Source organism: Ovis canadensis, chromosome 12 (assembly GCF_042477335.2).
Source record: "Ovis canadensis isolate MfBH-ARS-UI-01 breed Bighorn chromosome 12, ARS-UI_OviCan_v2, whole genome shotgun sequence".
NCBI classification, from domain to species: domain Eukaryota; kingdom Metazoa; phylum Chordata; class Mammalia; order Artiodactyla; family Bovidae; genus Ovis; species Ovis canadensis.
Window position 1 is genome coordinate 54,259,088 of NC_091256.1, and position 23,267 is coordinate 54,282,354.

The following is a 23,267-nucleotide window of genomic DNA, read 5'->3' on the forward strand; positions in this document are numbered from 1 at the left end:
AGGATGGTGGTGGCAGCAGCCACAGCTGACATTTATTGAGCTCTCTTCGGTGTGGCACAGGGTGTTCTCCAGCTCTGCATGGTTCCTTTGATTCCTTCCAGCAGTCTCATGTGGTAGAGACTGTCATGCCCCCATTTTCCAGATGAGGAAACGGAGGCTCAGAGCACATCTGTCAGCAGCATGACTGCCGGGTTCTCCATCTAATCCCAAGCCCCCGGGACTAGTTGGTGTTTGGGTTTTTGTTTTGATTTATTTTTAATTTTTGGTCATGCTTCACAGCAAGCAGGATCTCAGTTCCCTGACCAGGGATAGAACCTGTGCCTGCTGCAGTGGAAGTGGGAGTCTTAATCACTGGACAACCAGAGAAGTCCCTGGGACTAGTCAGTGATCCGTGAATTCTGCTAGGAGGGCCGAATGAGTTTGCCTGAGATCACTCAGCCCACAAATGACAGACAGCTCAGCCTTGGAACTAGGCAGCCTGACCCCAGTGTGGTTCTTAGCTTCACCAGGTCGGCTCTCATGACACTGACTTTACGACACGATAAACATTCTGGTCCCTGGTCACAATCCCATAGCAGGGCCTGTGTGTGGGTAACCACTGCAGATGACTTGTCTAAGCTTCTAAATAAACACCCGTGAAATGTGGGAATCCTGGTCACCGAAGTGTGTTTGTAATTTGTCACTCATCAGACGATCATGTGAAATGCACAGAGTTTGGGCCACATTGTTTTCTTGGGGTTCAGTTCAGTTCAGTCACTTAGTTGTGTCCGACTTTTTGCGACCCCGTGAATCACAGCATGCCAGGCCTCCCTGTCCATCACCAACTCCCGGAGTCCACTCAGACTCACGTCCATCGAGTCCATGATGCCATCAAGCCATCTCATCCTCTGTCGTCCCCTTCTCCTCCTGCCTCCAATCCCTCCCAGCATCAGAGTCTTTTCCAGTGAGTCAACTCTTCGCATGAGGTGGCCAAAGTCCTGGAGTTTCAGCTTTAGCATCATTCCTTCCAAAGAAATCCAAGGGTTGATCTCCTTTAGAATGGACTGTTTGGATCTCCTTGCATTCCAAGGGACTCTCAAGAGTCTTCTCCAACACCACAGTTCAAAAGCATCAATTCTTCAGTGCTCAGCCTTCTTCACAGTCCAACTCTCACATCCACACATGACCACTGGAAAAACCATAGCCTTGACTAGACGGACCTTGGTAGGCAAAGCAATGTCTCTGCTTTTGAATATGCTATCTAGGTTGGTCATACTTTTCTCCCAAGGAGTAAGCGTCTTTTAATTTCATGGCTGCAGTCACAATCTGCAGTGATTTTGGAGCCCCCAAAAATAAAGTCTGACACTGTTTCCACTGTTTCCCCATCTATTTCCCATGAAGTGACGGGACCAGATGCCATGATCTTCGTTTTCTGAATGTTGAGCTTTAAGCCGACTTTTTCACTCTCCTCTTTCACTTTCATCAAGAGGCTTTTTAGTTCCTCTTCACTTTCTACCATAAGGGTGGTGTCATCTGCATATCTGAGGTTACTGATATTTCTCCACTCCAGCGTTTCTCGTGATGTACTCTGCATATAAGTTAAATAAGCAGGGTGACAATATACAGCCTTGACGTACTCCTTTTCCTATTTGGAACCAGTCTGTTGTTCCATGTCCAGTTCTAACTGTTGCTTCCTGACCTGCATACAGATTTCTCAAGAGGCAGGTCAGGTGGTCTGGTATTCCCATCTCTCTCAGAATTTTCCACAGTTTATTGTGATCCACACAGTCAAAGGCTTTGGCATAGTCAATAAAGCAGAAATAGATGTTTTTCTGGAACTCTCTCGCTTTTTCCATGATCCAGTGGATGTTGGGAATTTGATCTCTGGTTCCTCTGCCTTTTCTAAAACCAGCTTGAACGTCAGGAAGTTCACGGTTCATGTATTGCTGTAGCCTGGCTTGGAGAATTTTGAGCATTACTTTACTAGCATGTGAGATGAGTGCCATTGGGGTAAGACTAGGCAAATAACGTCTTGGTATTGGTCAAGCGTTTTAGAAAATGAAAACCACGCCCTTCAGGTCAGCCCCTTTTCTTTAATCCGCTAAAAGCCCGAGTAGAGGTGGGGATAAAACATGTGGTGTACGTTGTATGCATTTAATGGGCAGGTACAGGCTGGAGCCACTTTATCAGCCACATTGTTGCTGTTTTTATGGTGACGCTTTTGACCCCAGTGAGTTGCCTGTATTGGGAGCTGAACACTCTGCATGCATGCATAGTCATGTCCAACTCTTTGTGATCCCATAGACTGTAGCCCACCAGGCTCCTCTGTCCGTGGGATTTCCCAGGTAAGAATACTGAAGTGGGTTGCCATTTCCTCTTCCAGAGGATCTTCCTGATGCAGAGATCCAACCTGAATTTTTTGCATCTCCTGCATTAACCAGTGGATTCTTTACACCCTGCCACCTAGGAAGCCCTGCATCCACCCCCACCCCCTACCTTTTTTGAAGCTCTTCCCTTTCATATGTGGTTACAGAAGCATTCTTTCTCCTGCCTTCCTAGTCTGAGTATAGATATTTTACAAGATTAAACAATTATGATATGAAAGGAGTCGAAAAGAAATTTCAGGGCAAGAACTGGAGCTTGACTTCTGTTGACATTTAATTAGAACTGGCTCACGCCTGGGCTGCTTTTCTCCATATTCTGTGTAATTCTTGTGACTCACGTGCCCTGAGGGTGGCCCACGGGCTTCACCACCATACACCTCCACCCAGTTTTGCTTTGTCAACACATGCAGCTGGGCTGGGACTGTGTCTGCAGCCATGAGTTGGATATATTAGGTTAAGTCACATGAGAATGCCATTTTTGTCTGAAAATGTCAAAATATGTGAAAAATTGGAATGTCAGAAATCTTGTGTAACTCAGCCTAGTGCAAGGCAGTAATCGGTTGAGTAGCAGTTTTAAATAAACAAGGAATGGTTTGAGATCAATAATGATTAAATATTAGGTAGCTTTGCTAGGCCTCCCAGAGAATGCAAAAAAGCATTTCTCAGAACACTGATCTTCTAGGTGGGAAGGTGAGACCAACATCGTCCGAGAGTTAAGCAGGGGTGCCTGGACATCTGTAGGTCATTGTCAAGTGAGAGGGGCAGCACTGGGTGGACTGGAGTTCATGGAAAGATAAGGATGTGATTTCCAAAGGCAGACTTGAGCTCCTGCCAAGGATGGGAAGGATATACGTGGTTGGGCAGTAACGGGCAGTGGGGAGGATGGAACAGAGGTGGGAGCTGGCAGGGGTCCCAAAGAGGTGGGTTAAGAGTCAGCCCATTTGGTGTGTCGAAGGAGCAGAGGTTTGGAAATGAGCCCAGAGCTGCATGGTTTCTGTTGCCAGGCTGAGTAGACAGGATGTCACCTCGCCCGTGGTTTCTAGTACTGCATCCAGACGGTCCTGGGGCGCATCCGTCAGGTTCCCTTGTGTGCTCTTGCCCAGTTGAGTCTGTACTTGCAGGAACACAGCTTAGAAATTTATAACCAGCCGGTGAGGTTCAGAAACCACTGATGGGCCAATCTCTCAAGTGCAGATTGCAGCTTGTCGGCATTGGAGCCTCCTGGGAGCACTTGCTAGAAACGCAGATGACAGGGCTCTGCCCTAGAGCTGCTGAATCTGAATTTCAGGGAAGGGGGCTTGGCAGAGGATATGTTCAGCAAGTTTCTCGGACAGTTCCTGGCGCACTGGAATGTGAGAGCCATCACAGTCCTCTGGGGAAGGCATAGCCCTTGGGTTGTTGTGCCTGGGCCATTAGGGCATAACCCTTGGGTGTGTGCTTTTTGTTACTATACATCTGAGCTACCTGGAAAAGCTGTTTTGATTAGAGCCACACGTGGGCTGGTTCCAGAAACTAGCCTGGACCAGTAAGCAAGGAATTCAAACGTCACCATAAGTAAGAGTCAGCCTGGACGTCTAGCTGGTGGGCAAGGGTGCCAAGGCCAGGGAGGGAGAAGTGGGTCAAGGAGGAGAGGTGGATTAGCAGGGACGTTGTAGTGGACACTTGCTGCTCAGAAAATGTCAGTTTTCCCTCAGCAGCCTCTGGTCTCCTTCCCATTGGGTCCAGGTTGGTGGGTCTACAACCTGTTACCATGCTCCCCCAGCCAAGCACAGGCATGACCCAGGCCGGGCCGAAAGACACTCTCTCTTGGGATGTGAATGTCCAGCAGAGGGATGGGTGCTGATACCAGCTGTGGGCATGGTCCTTCCATCCAGGCCTTCTTGCTGTGGAACAGTGTGGCTCTTCTTCGCTGGCCTCTGGAGCTGCCTTGGTTTCTGACCATCTCCAAGTCCCTGTCTCTGGCCTGCAGTCAATTCCATGAGCTCCCGGTGGCTCTTCAGTGAAGGCCCTGTCGCTGAGTTGGCTGGAGTGGATTTCTGTCACACCAGAGAACCTGAAGTATCTGAGCTGGCGCTGGTGACCTCCACTGGGGCTGCAGCAGGAGGGCAGGACAGCACCAGTCTTGGAGAGGCTGCAGGAACAGCTCCAGAGACACCCTCTCTTGTGTGGGGAAGAGCTTGAACTAAGATTTGGAAGAAGACTGAGAAAGAATCCAGGCCAGCTGGAAGCCAAAAGGACCAATGTGAAAAGTGAGGGCTCAGCACTGTCAGATGAGAGCTGGACATGGCCAGAGAGAGAGAAGTGAGAGCTCTGCTCTGCTGGGTTCATCCATTGTTATATCTTTCTGTTTTGCTTTTTAAAAATTCTTTACTAAAGCTCCTTTTGACTATTTTAGATGATCTTAGGGGAATGAAGAGTGGAGAGAAACGGGAGGTTTTGTCCATTCTGAGGCCAACAGGGCTAGAGGGCCCGGTTGTCCAGGGCACCCAGTGGGGGATTTCAGACATAATGAGAGCAGAGCTGTAGATTTATCTAGTGGAGCGGTGGTTGCTCAGTCGTGTCCCACTCTTTGCAGCTTCATGGACTGTAGCCCACCAGGTTCCTCTATCCATGGAATTTTCCAGGCAAGAGTACTGGAGTGGGTTGGCATTTCCTTCTCCAGGGGATCTTCCTAACCTGGGGATCGAACCCCCATCTCTCTACCACTCGCACCACCTGGGAAGCCTGGAGCAATAGTACATGGTCTGGATTGAGTGGGAAGGAACAGGACAGAAAGGAAGTAGAATACGAGAACTGATTTTGAGATGTCCTTCTTTGACAAGGCTGAGAGATGCCTAAGTTTGTCCCCTCCTCCCAGCCTGGTAGCATGAAGCAGGTAGTTTACAGCTTCTAGAAGACAGTTCCACTTCTTGTGGTCCCGTGGTCAGAAGCAATCCCAAGGACAGTGCTTGACTGAGTGTCTTATTTTTTTAAGCTGTGCCAGCTCTTGACTGTGGGAGATGGGATCTTGGTTGCAGCATGTGAGGTCTAGTTCTCTGACCAGGGATGGAACCCAGGCTCCCTGCACTGTGAGTGCGGAGTCTTAGCCGGTAGACCACCAGGGAGGTCCCCGGTGAGTGTCTTTGAATTCTTACTCAGCATTGCACTGTGTAGGCAGCATCACCCAGGTCAGAGGCTTCATCTGAGGTCTTAAACCTTACTTCCCTATGCAGTGACCTTGCTGGGAAAGCCTTGTCACTCACTGTGAGTGACGTAGGACGTCTTACCATTTTCTCTTTAGAACAGCAGACTCCCAAGTCACACACACACACACACAAAAACCCGAGATGTTATTATACCACTGAATTAAAGCTGGGCAACTTGACATTGTCTTAATATATATCCCACTCTATTAGTTATACCCCAAAAGTGCAAACATAGTCAAGCGAATTACCACATTCTGGAAAACAGTTGGACACAGCTGGTACCCAGCAGTTTCTGCTCATGGTGGATTAAAGAGCAGTGATCAGCCAGTCATTCTCTAAAAGGCTGGCAGTGAGGATTTGAGCCTTTGCAGTCCATGGGGGGGTGGTCTCTTTGGCAGTGACCGAGCTGTGCCACTGTGGGGGAGAGGCAGGGGGAAGAAGCCCGAGACCAGACATTAGCAGGTCTATATTTTATGCATCCCTGTAAAACATTGCTTATGGACACTGACGTTTGAATTTCCTATAATTATCTTGTGTCATGAAATAACACACAGAAACCATCTTCAGCTCGCAGGCCATTCAGAAGTACGCACTGGCTGGACTTGGCCTGCCGCTTTGCCTGCCCCCTGCCCTGAGCAGCGCTGCCCAGTAGAGCTTGCGGTGTGATGGAATGTTCATGTCTACATCACCACTGAATAGTTGCTAGTCACTTGTGGCTCTTGAGCACTTGAAATGCAGCCAGTGCGACTGAGGAACTGAGTTTTTATTATTATGCACTTAAAAAATTTTTTTTAAATTTATTTTTGAAAGTATTTATTTATTTGGCTGTGCTGGGTCTTCATTGCCGCTCAGGCTTTTCTCTAGTTGTGGCGAGCTGGGCTACTCTCTGGCTGTGGTGTATGGATTTCTCAGTGCTGGGGGCTCCTCTTGTTGTGGAGCACGGGCTGTAAGGCACGCAGGCATCAGTAGTTGTGGCTTCTGAGCTCTAGAGCACAGACTCAGTAGCTGTGGCTCCTGGGCTTAGTTGCTGTGAGGCATGTGAGATCTTCCTGGCTCAGGGATCGAACCGGCGTCTCCTGCACTCGCAGGTGGATTCTTGTCCACTGAGCTACCAGGGGAGCCCAATATTATGCACTTTTAATATGAATTTCAGTTAAATTTTAAGCAGCCCCACGTGGCTGGCTTGAGCCTTGTTCATACAGCAGACCACTGGAATTCCAGTGTGTTCACACAATGGGAAATCATTACAGCGACAGCCAATGTTTGTGGAAGGCTTTCTTTATGCTGGGCAATGTTTTAAGCACGTATGTTTTAACTCACTGGCTTCTAACTGTGTGTGCTAGTGAGAGTGAATGAACTCTGTAACCGCAGGTGCTAGCAAAAATAAATCTCAGATGCACACGGCTGGAAAAGGTGGAGTGAAAAATCAAGTCACAAGAACTGGACGTCACAAACACAATGAAACAATATTGTTCAGGGATATACATTTTAAAAAAAATGCAGGAAATTGAGGCTGGGTAACCTTTTGGTTTCCCTGGCGAGGCCACGCCAAGTCTGGGGCAGGGTACCCCTGACCTTCTCGTTTGTGCTCTGTAGTGGGTCGTAGGGGGAGGTGAGCAGGATTTATACTGACTTGGAAGAACAGGTGTTTCAGGAAGTGAAAACCACGATCACGGCAGCATCGCTACAGTTAGCACTGAATCTGGCTTCAGTTCATGTTTAAGCAGATGTTCCAGGAGAAGAGGTCTCTGTATGGATACAGGTTGCCTTGTTTGGGTACCTTAGCTGAGAAAACATGGTTATTTATTCAGGCCAAGAACAAAGGGGTTGAAATAAAACCCTTCCTCCCACTATTGCCTTAAGTCCAATGATGAGTTGAACGTTTCAGTATTCAGCCACCAAGAACTTAGCTTCAAAATGAAAATCCGAAAACTAGAAAACAAGTAGACTGACGTAGACACTGTTGTCATCCAAGTATTCCTGAAAAGAGAGATCCCCATGACACCTGTGGCTGTGAGGAAGCTTTACAGCAGTATTTCATCCCTAGGTTAGTGTCGTCTGTGGTAAGTGCGATGCAGAGACTTTTTGTTCTTGAAGGTTCAGTTTTGCTCCAACAATTTTAGCCACTGGCTACTGAGTGTATTGTTAAATGATGTCAAGCTTTTCTGTGTAATATGTGCATCTTTGACTTTTTTTTTCTTATTGTTTCGAGTTCGTTCTTTCCTGTATTACTGACATGGGTTTATCTTTTCTCCCTTTAGAGAGTTTTGAGGTGACAGTCACCAAAGAAGGTGATAAAGGGTTCTTTCTATCCCTCTTATGAACATTAACCCACTAACTATGTTTATGAAATTGGGAATCAGCCCTCAAACAGAAGAAACTGTCATGCTCTTTTCCCCCTATTTATTCTCCTACGTTGTTTCTATTTTTTAAGTCTATTGATGGAAATTGTATGTAACCAAACCCTTGGTTAGAAATATCTGGAAATCAGACATCCATTTGAACTATATGGATAATCCTATTCTTTTTTAAAAAATTGGATCTGAGAGATTCACTATGTAACCATTTTCTGCTTGTTGTAATTTTGGAAGTTTTGTTTCTACGTGAAATATATTCTACACGCATCAGAATGTTTATATGTGTTCTCCCCTGGGCCAGAATGGAGACCTACACTTTAACGCCCAATGAAGCTCATAAACGAACTTGGATGCACTTCGATTCCCAGGCAGGCTTCTTCTTCAGGTCTTATAGGATAAAGTCCAAAACCAAGGGCAGTCTAGCACATCCCTCCCCAGAGTGGCGACTGTATCTCAGTCGTAGCTGATAGCTGTTGAAATGGATGCCTGAAAAGTTGGTATTTCTACCTTTTTCTCATTTAGTAGTTTGTTTTGATTCCCTAATTTTAGCCAGGCTCATTGCACAGGAAGACTTGTTTCTTAGGTTTTTTTTGTTTTTTGTTTTTTTTTTGGACAGACCTTCTGTAATTCTGGTGCTGAACCTATGCCTCACGCTTCTCCCTTTCTCAACACTTAACTGTGCCTTTTAGCCTCCTCTCTAGTCCAAATCAAAACCACTGCCTGGCCCTCCCAGGTCCCTGGGCAGCTCCTCTGTGTTACCAGGCCTTGGCTGTTTGCTAATGAAACTACTTTACCCCGGAGCTCTCCTAAGTACTCCTGTGAAATGCCTGTCTATATTTTCTCTTTCTCTCTTTTGTATTCCTGCATGAATGGATGCAAAGTTAAACAAGTTGCTTGGAAAGCCAGAACATGCTTCTTTTTACTAAAGCCCTCAGAACTTACCCCCTATGAAAGCACAAGCGCCCTCGCTTTATCCACAGACCCTCCCCGCCCCCCCAACCCCTGGCTGCCGAATTGTCGTTGTTTATTTTCTTTAGGGGAGGAGGGGAGCGCACCCTGGGTTTGTGTGGCAGAAATCCTAACCCATGCCACCTTGACTCCCCAGGTGAGATTTGTGGATTTAAGATTCACGGACAGAATGTGCCCTTTGACGCAGTGGTGGTGGATAAATCCACTGGCGAGGGGGTCATTCGCTCCACAGAGAAGCTGGACTGTGAGCTGCAGAAGGACTACACGTTCACCATCCAGGCCTATGACTGTGGGAAGGGGCCAGACGGGGCCAGTGTAAAAAGATCTCACAAGTAAGTGAGCGGGACAGAGAGAGAGAGAGAGAGTGTGTGTCGAACCCTGGCTCCCTGCATTGTGAGTGCAGAGTCTTAGCCACTGTCCTGCCAAGGAAGTCCCACGACTTCTAGTTTTAAAACACAAGGTAGAGGATAGCCTCTGATTGTCCCTATTGAGGTTGTCAACTCTTTGAGGGCAGGAATCTTGTGTGTTTACCCTTGTGTATGGCTCCCAGCAAGTGTCTGATACTTGTTAGATGTTGAATAAATGAATGAGTAATTTTATTCAACATCTAACAAGTATCGGACACTTGGGCCTTCCATTGAAAATTCTACAAGCCCACTTTTCCTGGAGGAAGATATTATTTTGTTATGTTTATATATATGTATTTTATTTTTCTACAAATTTTAAGGGCATGAAATGCATTTGAGCTGGTGAAAGAAAGCTTACTTCTGCCCCCAATCCTGGGTGTGTTCACATGCTTCCTACCAGTTGAGAACTACTGGTGTCATGGAGACGATTGGGCAAGACCTAGATTTAGTCTTTTTCCAGGGTCTTTTCTCCACCATTTACTAGTCCCCCAGCATTAAGCAAATTTAATTTTTCCAAGTATCAGTTTCTGCTTACTGTGTTGGTTAAGGAAAGAAGCTCCGGGGGTGAGGTGATGTACCCCATTATGAGGGTCGGGATGGACGGGTGCCAGGGGGGTGGGGAGGGTCTTGGTGAATAGCTGGAGTGATACATGCCAGTGAATCATGCCTCCTGCGTTTTACAAAGTGCGATGTTACCGTTTTCCCTGACAAAGGGCTTGTTTCAGTCAGGGACCTTGTCTGATTCAAAACATGCCCTGGTCAGTAGCACTTGAGACTGATGGTTTTCAGTAGCTTGGTCTGATGATGCCTTAGTTTTCTTGTGCCCACACTGGGGAGATGGGATGTGGTTGATCAGGGAGGGCAAGTTGAAGTCCTCCATTTGTTGGTCAGTAGGGGATGATATCCCAGCAGTGGTTTACTGATGCTCTCTGTTCCTTAGAAGCAGGATAAAACTTGTTTTAATGCTCGTAATTTCCCATTTTCTATCTCTGCTTTTTACCTCTACTTCCTAATTTTTTTTCCCCCAGATTTTGTAAAAAATATTTTTAACTTTCTGGGTTGAGCACAAACAGATACCTGGTATATAGTTACCTCCCTTGTGCGTGCCCTGCCCTACATTGTCAAGAAAATCCGAAGTCTCTCTGTTTTGTTTTCTTTGACTGCTCCATGCAGTGTACGGGATCTTAGTTCCCCAACTGGAGATTGAACCTGTGCTGCCTGCTTTGGAAGCACAGAGTCTTCACCACTGAACCACCAGGGAAGTCTCCCAAGTCTCTTATGGACCAGCTGCCTTACGTGGTAGGACTTGGTAGCATCAACCCAAATTCCCGTTTTAACTTTCTGTTGTCCCCACGCTAAATTAAAAACAGTGAGCAGTTTAATTTTCATCTCCGTCATAGAAGTCAATAAAACAGGATATCGGAAAAAAAGGAAATTTAACCATAGGGCAGAAGTTTATTCTTCGGGTAAAAATACAAAAAAGCAAAACTGACAGCTTTTTTCCTCTCCTTCTTCCAGAGCAACTGTCCACATTCAGGTGAATGACGTCAACGAATATGCGCCCGTGTTCAAGGAGAAGTCCTACAAAGCCACAGTGGTGGAGGGGAGGCAGTACGACAGCATCTTGAGGGTGGAGGCGGTGGACGCAGACTGCTCCCCCCAGTTCAGCCAAATCTGCAGCTATGAGATCGTCACCCCTGATGTGCCATTCACTGTCGACAAAGATGGTGAGAACCCAGAAGCGGACGCATTCCTCCCCCAGGGGGAGATGGGGCAGGCAGCCCCCTCTACACCGGTTGGCTTCAAACCCAGCCTTTGTCTGCACTTCAGTGAAACTCACAGTCAGTCCATTCAGGCTGCTCTCACCAAACACCACGAACACAAACTGACAGACACTGACTTCTGACAGTTCTGGAGGCTGGAAAGTCCAGGATAGAGTGCTCAGTAATCCAGTGTTAGTGAGGACCTGCTTCTTGCTGTGTCCCCAGGTGGCAGGAAGAAAGCCCTAGTCTCTTTCTCTTGTAAGGACACTGATCCCATCTCGAGGGCTCCTCCCTTGTGAGCTTACCTAAAGCTCATCACCTCCCAAAGGCCCCACCTCCTGATATATTACCATGAGAGCCACAGCTTCAAGTGTAAGAATTTGGGAGGACACACACATTCAGTCCATAGCAAGACCTAACTTGGTGTGTCTGCTTCACACTTAAGGTTTATTTTTAATTGAAGTATAGTTGATTTACAATGTTGTGTTAGTTTCAGGTGTACAGCACAGTGACTCAGTTGTATGTGTGTGTGTGTGGGGGGGGGGGTGGGGTGGGGGGCGGTCCATGCCGAGTGGCTTGTGGGATCTTAGTTACCTGAGCAGGAACTCCTGCTCCCTGCAGGAAAGCTCGGAGTCCTAACCACTGAAACACCAGAGAATTCCCTACCTCACTGTAGTTTTGATTTACATTTCTCTAATAGTTAGCCTTATTGAGTATCTTTTCATACAGGTGCCTTTTGGCCATCTGTATGTCTTTGGAGAAATATCTGTTTAGATTACGTTTAAATTTTTACTCTGTCCCCTGAAAGCCTGTTTTCTGACACCAAAGTTTTGTGTTCTCTTTTAGGATGATCCTTTTTCTCCTTTCCCACCAAAATCTAATAAAAATCCACTGCCTAAGATGTTTTTATCATTTCCCTACCTTTCAGCCAGCTTGCATCTGAACAAGACTGCTTCTCAATCTGCCTTGTTTTCTGTTCTCCATCAGGTTGGAATCTTCTGCCTCATCTTGAAAATGCAGTTGATATCTTACTGCCAGCCCCTCCTCCATCCTTAGTAATTGAACAGTATTAACTTAGTCTGGAGCTCAGCTTCTTTATTTGGTTATGGCTTCTTGATGATGCTGTGGTGTCTCCATTGTTAACACACAGTCCAGAATCTTCGATGAAATGATGGACATGATGCAAACACTTTGCAGATATCTGCACTCATGTTCAGAAAGCAGGCTTCTCTCCTGCTTGGCGAGGGTAGGAAGTCTCTCTAACAAAGTAAATCTTTTAGCAAAAAGTATTTAATATTTGAAATACTTGGATTATTTTGTCTATTTATGCTTTTATACATTATCTTGTTGTTTAGTCACTAAGTCGTGTCTGACTCTGTGACCCCATGGACTGTAGCCTGCCAGGCTCCTCCGTCTGTGGGATTTCCCAGGCAGTAATACTGGAGTGGGTTGCCATTCCCTTCTGCAGGGCATCTTCCCCATCCAGGGACCAAGCCCATGTCTCCTTTACCACTGAGCCACCAGGGAAGCCCTTACATATTAAATATAAAATCAAATACAGCTGTAAGAATGAATGGAGGCTGCATTCTGTAGACTCATTCTTCTGTGTAAACAATCTTTCAAGGTGGATTTGGTGTGTGTTCAAGCTCAGGAAAGCCAAACTGAGTGTTAATTATCTGAAGCATCAGTTTATTTCTGTGTTAGTACTTCCAGGGCTGAAAGCACGTGCATTTTGTGTTTCAGCATAGGATGACAGAAGTAAAACACAACGTGGGTTTGAAAATAATCTGGAAAAAAATGTATATATACATGAATCACTTTGCTGTACACCTGAAACTGCCACAGTATTGTACATCAACTGTACTTCAATTTTAAAAAAATCAGGAGGAGGGAAACAGAATGGGTCTGGGTTCTCACTGTTGTTTTTCCCTTTGGAAGGTTACATAAAAAACACAGAGAAGCTGAACTATGGTAAAGAGCACCAGTACAAGCTGACTGTCACGGCCTATGACTGCGGGAAGAAAAGAGCGGCAGAAGACGTTTTGGTGAAGATCAGCATCAAGCCCACCTGCACCCCTGGGTGGCAAGGTGAGCCTCCCTCTCTGTGCTGCTCTCGCACCTGCTGCGAAAGTCTGTCCACCATGGAGACCTAACAGGAGTGTTCCTCCTCTCCCCTCTACCCCACCCTCCCTGTGGGCCCACGCAGGGTGGAACAGCAGGGTCGAATATGAGCCTGGCACCGGCGCTCTGACACTCTTTCCGAATGTCCACCTGGAAACGTGTGACGAGTCGGTGGCCTCGGTGCAGGTAGTGGTGGAGCTGGAGACCAGCCACATCGGGAAGGGCTGTGACCGTGACACCTACTCCGAGAAATCACTTCACCGGCTCTGCGGTAAGGAGGCAAGAGAGAACCCCAGATCCCAGAAGCCCATTCAGAAGGGTGTGTGCGTGTGCTACCTTAAGACCCACTGGTTTCAAGCATGTCTTTCTCTAACATACGTTGGGAATCATCCAAATAAGGGTTCTGTAAGGAGTGTGCTTTAAATGAAATGAAATTATTAAGGACTAAAGAAAAAAAACTAGGTAATGTGATAGCTTTTGACAAATGTGAAATAGGAAATGAAAACTAAACCTGCATTGAATATATAGTCTTTGTCTCCCACAAACAAGGCATGGAGCAGGTGGAACACAGAATGGTCGAGAATTTGACCCAAGGCTCGTTCTCCATCTTCACCATCAGTCTGGATATTTTTTGGGTTTATGTAAGTCAGGTAGAGGAGAGGTGTGGATACCTTTCAGGGAAAATGCTGAGGAAGAATCGTTCATGCAGCTGGTGGTAGAACACCAGTAACTTTATTATGTTATGTTTTGGTCACGCTGCTCAGCACACAGGACCTTAGTTCCTGGACCAGGGACTGAACCTGTGCCCCTTGCAGTGGAAGCATGGTATGTTAACCACTGAATCGCCCAGGAAGTCCTAGAACACCACGAACTTAAATTGCTTCTTGATGATCAGAAGGGCCTCTTGTGTTCCAGGAGCTGCTCAGTAAGAGCTTTGGAGGTGAAGTTTTCTGATGTTCACCTTTCTCTTCACTAAGTGATAACAGACTTGGGCAACTGGTTTTCTTACATAATTGGAAATTGTCATATGAAGAAACAGCAACAGGGAAAAAGTATATTCTCTGTTGGCTCATCCCTGTGGTGAATATACTTGGGTGTCTGACTCTGAGTCCAAATTCTCATAATCAGGTACCTAAAAATGTGTAAGTGAAGAGGTCTGGAGTACTTTCTGTTTTAAATTATGTAAGTATAATGTAAAAACCATGCTTTCTCATAATGCCATTCTTCTTCTTTAGCTTTTTATTTTTTAAAACTTTTTATTTTGTACTAGGGTATAGCCAGTTAACAAACAATGTTGTGATAGTTTCAGGTGAACAGCAAAGGGACTCAGCCATACATATATCTGTATCCATTCTTGCCCAAACTCCCCTGCCCTCCAGGCCACCGTATAGCATTGAGCAGAGTTTTCTGGGCTGTACAGTAGGTCCTTGTTGGTTATCCATTTTAAATATAGCAGTGTCGACCCCAAACTTCCTGACTATCCCCACCTCCCCACCCACCCCCCTGCCACCCGCCCAGTTCATCACCCCTGGCACCCATAGGTTCCTTCTCCAAGTCTATGAGTCTGTATCTGTTTTGTAAGTTCATTTGTATCATTTCTTTTAAGATTCCGCATATAAGGGATGTCATAGAATATTTCTCCTTCTCTCCTGACTTAACTTCACTCAGTACAATAGTCTCTTGCTTCATCCATATTGCTGCTGCCATTATTTATTTGATATTAAATAAGCATTTTCTCAGCAGAACAGTTCAAAGATAGAATTTCCTGTCCGAGTGCTTCCTATACACTAGATTACTTGCACATATGTTATTTTCTTTATCATCCCATCAGGCCCACAAAGGCAAGTGGAGTTACATTTCTCATCTTTCCAGAGGAATTAGTTGAGACTGAGGGAGGCTGAGTCACCTCACACTTTTAAAAAGAGCCTGAGCTTAGATTTGGACTGAGATCGGATGATACTTGAAAGACCAGTTTGTTCCAGCCTAGTCCTGCTGATCCTAGGAATAGGAAAGTTAAGGGTCCAGGGGCTGGGAGAGGTTGCAGAATTCTCTGTGGACAAATTAAAAAAAAATTGAGCCTGGCAATGTTTAACAGCTGTTGTGAAAATGTCTCATGTACTCTGTCTTAGTATCCTGTTTCTAGAAATTTATCCTAAGGGAATAATCATGGAGACATACATACAGAGGTCCTCGTCGACACAAGGTTTATCACAGAAAAGAATTAGAGGTGACTGTGCACAGGACAGATCAGTTAAATAAATTATTGTACAAATTCTATACAATAAAGTACTGTTCAGACGTTTTAAATTGTACTCTAGACTGTGAATGGTCATATATGTAAGTACATAGTAGGACTCCATTTTTATAATATATTTTCATACACATTATACATATTTTAATAACGTGTATATTCATAAAGAAAGGACTGGAAGTGTTTATACCCAAATGTTAACAGTGTATACAGTGGGGTGAGATCACAAGTAATGCTTCTTTTTTTTTTTGATTAAAGTCTACTTGCTATACAACATAGTGATTCACAGTTTTTAAAAGTTAAAACTCCTCTTTTCTCCTTTTTTTTTTTTAAAGATAATAACCACAGTTATTTTTTAATCTTTTTAGTAATAAAAACTCTTAGTTTTGAGGAAAAGAAAACTGAATTAGCAAATTGTTTAACCATTAGGATAAATATGGGACCTTAATACATGTACCCCAGTGTTCAGAGCAACACTGTTTACAATAGTCAAGACATGGAAGCAGCCTATATGTCCATCAACTGATGAATGGATAAAGTATGTATGTGTGATATTACTTAGCCATGAAAAAGAATGAGATAATGCCATTTGCAGCAACATGGGTGGACTTCAGTTCATTTCAGTCCCTCAGTCGTGTCCGACTCTCTGCGACCCTATGAATCGCAGCACGCCAGGCCTCCCTGTCCATCACCAACTCCCGGAGTTCACTCAGACTCACGTCCATCGAGTTGGTGATGCCGTCCAGCCATCTCATCCTCTGTCGCCCCCTTTTCCTCCTGCCCCCAATCCTTCCCAGCATCAGAGTCTTTTCCAATGAGTCAACTCTTCGCATGAGGTGGCCAAAGTCCTGGAGTTTCAGCTTTAGCATCATTCCTTCCAAAGAAATCCCAAGGCTGATCTCCTTTAGAATGGACTGGCTGGATCTCCTTGCAGTCCAAGAGACTCTCAAGAGTCTTCTCCGACACAACAGTTCAAAAGCATCAATTCTTCAGAGCTCAGCTTTCTTCACAGTCCAACTCTCATATCCATACATGACCACTGGAAAAACCATAGCCTTGACTAGACAGACCTTTGTTGGCAAAATAATGTCTCTGCTTTTGAATATGCTATCTAGGTTGGTCATAACTTTCCCCTCAAGGAGTAAGCTAGAGATTATCAAACTAAGTGAAGTAAGCCAGACAGAGAAAGATGAATATCATATTATATCACTTATATGTAGAATCTAAGAAGAAAAAAGAAGATACACATGAATTTATTTACAAAATAAATGCATAAACGTAGAAAACAAACTTATGCTTTTTAAAGGAGAAGGGGCAGAGGATTGACATATACACATTTCTATTTATGAAACAGATAAAAAGGACCTGCTATGTAGCACAGGGAACTCTACTTAATATCTTGTACCAACCTATAGTGAAAAAGAATGTAAAAAAATAATACGTACATGTGTAACTGAATCGCTTTGCTGTGTACCTCACAGCAGCACAACATTTTAAGTTAAGTGTGTTTCAATAGCAGTTTTAAAATAAAGGCTGTACCTTGTGGGCCTTGAAATGCTTATCCCATTTGAGCTCATCGCACAGTGCACAGTAAGCGTCTCTGTGTTGCTTCAGGTGCTGCGTCTGGCACGGCTGAGCTGCTGCCTTCCCCAGGAGGCTCCTGGAACTGGACCGTCGGCCTTCCCACGGACAACGGCCACGACAGCGACCAGGTCTTCGAGTTCAACGGCACTCAGGCGGTGAGGGTCCCGGATGGCATCATCTCCGTCAACCCCAAGGGGCCCTTTACGATCTCTGTGTGGATGAGGCACGGGCCATTTGGCAAGAAGAAGGAGACGATTCTTTGCAGCTCAGACAAAACAGGTAGGTCAGCTTTGCTGTAAGGGACATCCTTGCAGTGGAGCCTGGAGCCCGCATTTATTCTAACCCCAAAGGCTCCCACAGGCTGTTGGTGACCCTTGTGGTTCTCTGCTCAAGATCTGGCCCTGGTATCTAGGCGTTTGTTAGTTTTACTCAGTGGATCAGGCTCCACTTCTCAGTAAAGCCCAAGTGTGTGTATTTGCATGCATGCATGCATGCTAAGTCGCTTCAGTCATGTCAGCTCTGTGTGACCCTATGGACTGCAGCCCTCCATGCTCCTTTGTCCGTGGGATTTTCCAGATAGGAATACTAGAGTGGGTTGCTGTGTCCTCATCCAGGGGATCTTCCCAACCCAGAGATTGAACCTGCAGCTCTTACGTCTCCTGCATTTCCAGGTGGGTTCTTGACCGCTAGTGCCACCTGGGAAGCCCAAAACCCAAGTGTGTCTGTCCTAAACCCTGCCTTGGCCTACCCTGGAGAGTTCGTTTATGTTGGTAAAACTGTCTTCAAAATCCACTGAAGAAATAACAGCTTTTATTTTCCTTTGGGTCTTAACACATTATTGACTGGAGACGCATATTTTTAGAGAGTAATATGATTAACATCAGTGTGTTAAGTTGTTAGAACTTAAAATTGATCAAGGATTCGCTGCACAACTTAACAATTGTTATTCACATTTTGCTCTTAGGTTTTTGTTCCAAGTTTGTGTATATTGTAAACACAAGTTTATTAAAATGGTGCATCATGAAATTTTGAGTGAAAAAGAATTCTTTGGTGAATTTTATGCAGATACTTTCTCTAATTGTCTGAGTGACATGTATACTGGAGTCTCATAAGATGGTAGTTCTTCAGAATATAGTTATACTTCAGATGATGTGAATATTCAACTAACAAAAAGACAAAAAACCTTAGTGATTAATTCTCATGCAGAAAGTGAAAATGAAACTCACGGTGCTGGAGAAGATTTACAGATGTGTCAGGTGTAACCATTGAATGTAATAACCCACAAAGTGTCAGCAAAATAACAGAATTAATTTTTGGCCAGCCAGAATAAAAATGGCTGGGCACAGGTGTTAGTTTCTGCAAAAGCTGCCTGGTGAGTAGTGAGTTAAGCTGGCGGTTTACCAGTAGAATTTCTCTCTGCAGAGATGAACCGACACCATTACTCACTCTATGTCCACGGCTGCCGGCTGGTTTTCCTCCTCCGTCAGGATCCTTCAGAAGAGAAGAAATACAAACCTGCAGAGTTCCACTGGAAGCTGAGTCAGGTGAGGGAATGGAGAACTCACTGATCGGATTTTTTTCAGAGAGAGTAAATGGGCACTGAAACCTTGCACAGGACCAACAATTTATGGGCACGGTGTATTGAAGATTTTACGATTTCTGTGTCTGTGGGTAATAGGATAATTGGCACATTAAATCCATTGGACTCCTTTACATTGAAAGACTTTGTTTTTTTACATGTGTGTATTTTATACATAAAATATTTATACAGGCACACCTTATTTTATTGCACTTCTCAGATATTGGGTTTTTTGGGGGGGTCATACTCTGCAGCATGCAGGATCCTAGTTCCCCAACCAGGAATCAAACCTGTGCCCCCCCTACCCCAGCGCCTGCACTGAGAGCATGGAATCTTAACCAGTGGACTGCCCTGGAAGTCCTAAGCATTTTCAGATGATAGTTACAGTTTTTAGTAAAGTATTTTTAAATTGGGCTTCCCTGGTGGCTCAGACAGTAAAGAATCTGCCTGAAATAGAGGAGACCTGGCTTTGATCCCAGGGTCAGGCAAGGTCCCCTGGAGGAGGGCATGGCAACCCACTCCAGGATTTTTACCTGGAGAATTCCATGGACAGAGGATCCTGGCAGTCTGCAGTCCATGTGGTCGTAAAGAGTCGGACATGATTAAGCGACTAAAATACACAGACACACAGACACAGGTATTTTTTAGACATGATGCAGTTGCACACTTAATAGACTATGGCATAGTGTAAACATAACTTTTTATGCTTTGGGAAACCAAAAAATTCATGTGACTCACTTTCTTGTGATACTTGGTTCATTGCTGTGGTCTGGAGCCAAACCTGTGGTATCTCCAAGGAGTGCCTATATAAAGAAATAGTATGTTTCAAATATAAAATACTATGTTATAATTTATTGAGATAAGCAGCACTTACTTAAAAATTGAGATCCTTTTATTTGTTTATTCATTGTCTAAGTCTTTGGCTCCCAAATTGTGCCCAGGACTCTAGGTGCCTCAGCAAATTCAGGGGATATTTTAAATTTTCAAGGAACCAGCAGTCTTGACATCTTTCAGACATCACATGAATTGCTAGGTCTTGGGAGTTTACAGTTTTGGCATTAGATCATATTATACTTCTTGTGATGATGTCATATCTTTGGAAGGCTGATTTCCTAGCAGTTACAGTGGTAAAAAAGCAAGTGTCATGTGCAAAGAATCGGTGCCATTATAGGAAACAAGGAGATGCTGTGAACTGAGAAAGCCTTTCCATTACGATCACAGCAGGTTGTTTTGTCTCATGATTTACAGTTGGGACAAGAAGGAAACCTTTGGCCTGGGCTTAATTTATTTGTCTCCTGGAGTTAGTAGATATGAGCGGACATAGTGTTATATGTGCTTATAGTTGGTGAAATATAACATTGTCTGAAACTGTTACAAGATAGACACATAAGAGCCCATATGAGAGGAAGAAAGTGTGTTTTGGTAGAAAGATGAGGTCACTGTCCAGGTGACAGCATTCATCTCTTACTGTTGTCATTTTTATTTACCTAGATCATTTCTTTCTCAGAAACCATTGTCATAAATTTTTTCAAGACACTAAGAAAGGTATCCAGAAAAAATTTTTTGCAGCGTAGGTAGACATTTTAGGTATAGTTCTGTTTTCATAATCATAGTCTGCATTTATGTATTTAGTTTCTTCTTTTCTTTTAAATAAAAAAAAAATTCTGACTTCACCCCACGGCATGGGGGATCTTAGTTCCCCAGCCAGGGATCAAACCCATGCCCCCTGCAGGGGAAGAGCAGGGTCCTAACACTGGACTGCCAGGGGCATCCCAGTGTTCAGTTTCTTCTGTTTACATTTGAAACTTTATCATGGAAAATTTTAGACACAGGTAAGAGTGGACAGATGAGTATAAGGCACAATTCCACACGCCCTTCAGGTGGGTTCAGCAGTTATCAGCTCTTGGTCAGTCTTATTTCATTGTTACCTCCACTGTTAATAATTTCTCAATATCCATCCAGTGTTCAGGTTGTTTCATAGGTGTTTTTGTGTTTACAGTTTTGTTTGTTTGAATCAGGATCCAATAAGAGGCCACATATTGAGATTGACTGTGACTGATAGACTTTTTGAGTTTATTTTAATCTATAGACTCTTCTCCCTTGAATTCATTTGGTAATAAAATCAGGCTTTAGTCCCATAGTCTTCAAGAGTTTAGATTTGCTTCCCTGGGGTGTAATGTAACATGCTCCTCTGTCTGCTCCTCCTTTTAAGAATATTTATTTATTTGTCTGTTTGTCTACCTCCTCATGGCTGTGTTGGGTCTTAGTTGCAGCACGTGTGCTCTTCGTTGAGTGCGTGGGCTTCTCTGTAGTTGAGGCACGTGGGCTTAGTTGCTCCTCCGCACGTGGGATCTTAGTTCCCTGACCAGGGATCGAACTTGCATCCCGTGCATGGGAAGGCAGATTCTTAACCACTGGACCACCCAGGAGGTCCCTTCTCTCTTTTCTTTGTACCCTGTACATTGGGAGTGGGCTCTAAAAGACCTAATCAGAATGCGGTTTAATGTTTCTGATCTGTTTAAGCCCTGGGTCTGGTTTCTTCTCTTCGTGATGTAAGCAGCCATCAATGGTCAGTATCACTATCCTTGTGGCATTTGTTTTCTGGTCACTTGGGTGGTAGGAAGTGTGTTCCCAGGAAGGGCTCATGGGAACAGTTAATTCCTAAGTTCTTACATGTTGTTTTAGTAGTTTGTCTGTGGCCTTTATACTGAAGGTCACTTTGGCTGGATATCTCATCTCTGGCTCAGATGTAAGATTTCTAAGAACAGAAAATCTCTTCACTGAATTCTAACATAAAATGTTGCTATTAAACTCTGACAACAACTTGATTTTCTTTCATTTATAAAATGTTTAGCCTTTTTGTTTGGATGATCATAGGATGTATTTCTTTCTTTTCCTCTTCTTTTTAATTTTATGAATACGTCTTAGTGGTTTTAGGTCTGTTTTCCCAAATATGTGTTATTCCCTTTTAGTATCTAGTTTCAAATGTTTGGGTATTTCATGCAGGGTTTTCGGTGTTCCTTTTCATTGCTTTGGTTTTCCTCCCTGGGGACTCTTTTTTATCTTTTGTTGATATTCTTCACCTTTTTTACTGTAACCATCCCTTTCATTTAAATCATTTCTGTATCCTGTCACCTCGTTTCTGAGTTGCTTTCATTTTTTTTTAATTTTTAATTTTACTTTATTTTACTTTACAATACTGTATTGGTTTTGCCATACATTGACATGAATCCACCACGGGTGTACATGCGTTCCCAAACATGAACCCCCCTCCCACCTCCCTCCCCATAACATCTCTCTGGGTCATCCCCTGCACCAGCCCCAAGCATGCTGTATCCTGCATTGGACATAGACTGGCGATTCATTTCTTACATGATAGTATACATGTTTCAGTGCCATTCTCCCAAATCATCCCACCCTCTCCCTCTCCCTCTCCCTCTGAGTCCAAAAGTCCGCTCTACACATCTGTGTCTCTTTTGCTGTCTTGCATACAGGGTCATCATTACCATCTTTCTAAATTCCATATATATGCATTAGTATACTGTATTGGTGTTTTTCTTTCTGGCTTACTTCACTCTGTATAATCGGCTCCAGTTTCATCCATCTCATTAGAACTGATTCAAATGTATTCTTTTTAATGGCCGAGTAATATTCCATTGTGTATACGTACCACAGCTTTCTTATCCATTCGTCTGCTGATGGACATCTAGGTTGCTTCCATGTCCTGGCTATTATAAACAGTGCTGCGATGAACATTGAGGTACACGTGTCTCTTTCAATTCTGGTTTCCTCGGTGTGTATGCCCAGCAGTGGGATTGCTGGGTCATAAGGCAGTTCTATTTGCAATTTTTTAAGGAATCTCCACACTGTTCTCCATAGTGGCTGTACTAGTTTGCATTCCCACCAACAGTGTAGGAGGGTTCCCTTTTCTCCATACCCTCTCCAGCATTTATTGCTTGCAGACTTTTGGATCGCAGGCATTCTGACTGGTGTGAAGTGGTACCTCATTGTGGTTTTGATTTGCATTTCTCTAATAATGAGTGATGTTGAGCAGCTTTTCATGTGTTTGTTAGCCATCCGTATGTCTTCTTTGGAGAAATGTCTATTTAGTTCTTTGGCCCATTTTTTGATTGGGTCGTTTATTTTTCTGGGATTGAGCTGCATAAGTTGCTTGTATATTTTTGAGATTAGTTGTTTGTCAGTTGCTTCATTTGCTATTATTTTCTCCCATTCAGAAGGCTGTCTTTTCACCTTGCTTATATTTTCCTTTGTTGTGCAGAAGCTTTTAATTTTAATTAGATCCCATTTGTTTATTTTTGCTTTTATTTCCAGAATTCTGGGGGGTGGATCATAGAGGATCCTGCTGTGATTTATGTTGGAGAGTGTTTTGCCTATGTTCTCCTCTAGGAGTTTTATAGTTTCTGGTCTTACATTTAGATCTTTAATCCATTTTGAGTTTATTTTTGTGTGTGGTGTTAGAAAGTGATCTAGTTTCATTCTTTTACAAGTGGTTGACCAGTTTTCCCAGCACCACTTGTTAAAGAGATTGTCTTTACTCCATTGTATATTCTTGCCTCCTTTGTCAAAGATAAGGTGTCCATAGGTGTGTGGATTTACCTCTGGGCTTTCTGTTTTGTTCCATTGATCTATATGTCTGTCTTTGTGCCAGTACCATACTGTCTTGATGA

General features: G+C 44.1%; 1 protein-coding gene across 4 annotated transcripts in view; it reads left to right on the forward strand.

Annotated features, from left to right (window-relative positions):
• Positions 1-23,267, forward strand: part of CLSTN1 (calsyntenin 1) — a 76,774-nt gene that overhangs the window by 39,174 nt on the left and 14,333 nt on the right. For 2 of the 4 annotated variants that reach the window (XM_069545761.1, XM_069545763.1), the window contains exons 3-9: positions 7,810-7,839; positions 9,011-9,206; positions 10,800-11,008; positions 12,983-13,132; positions 13,251-13,436; positions 17,031-17,279; positions 18,423-18,544. In XM_069545761.1, coding sequence (XP_069401862.1) covers positions 7,810-7,839; positions 9,011-9,206; positions 10,800-11,008; positions 12,983-13,132; positions 13,251-13,436; positions 17,031-17,279; positions 18,423-18,544 — 1,142 coding nt within the window. The remainder of the gene's footprint in view (positions 1-7,809; positions 7,840-9,010; positions 9,207-10,799; positions 11,009-12,982; positions 13,133-13,250; positions 13,437-17,030; positions 17,280-18,422; positions 18,545-23,267) is intronic. The other 2 variants (XM_069545764.1, XM_069545762.1) reach the window with 1 other exon arrangement.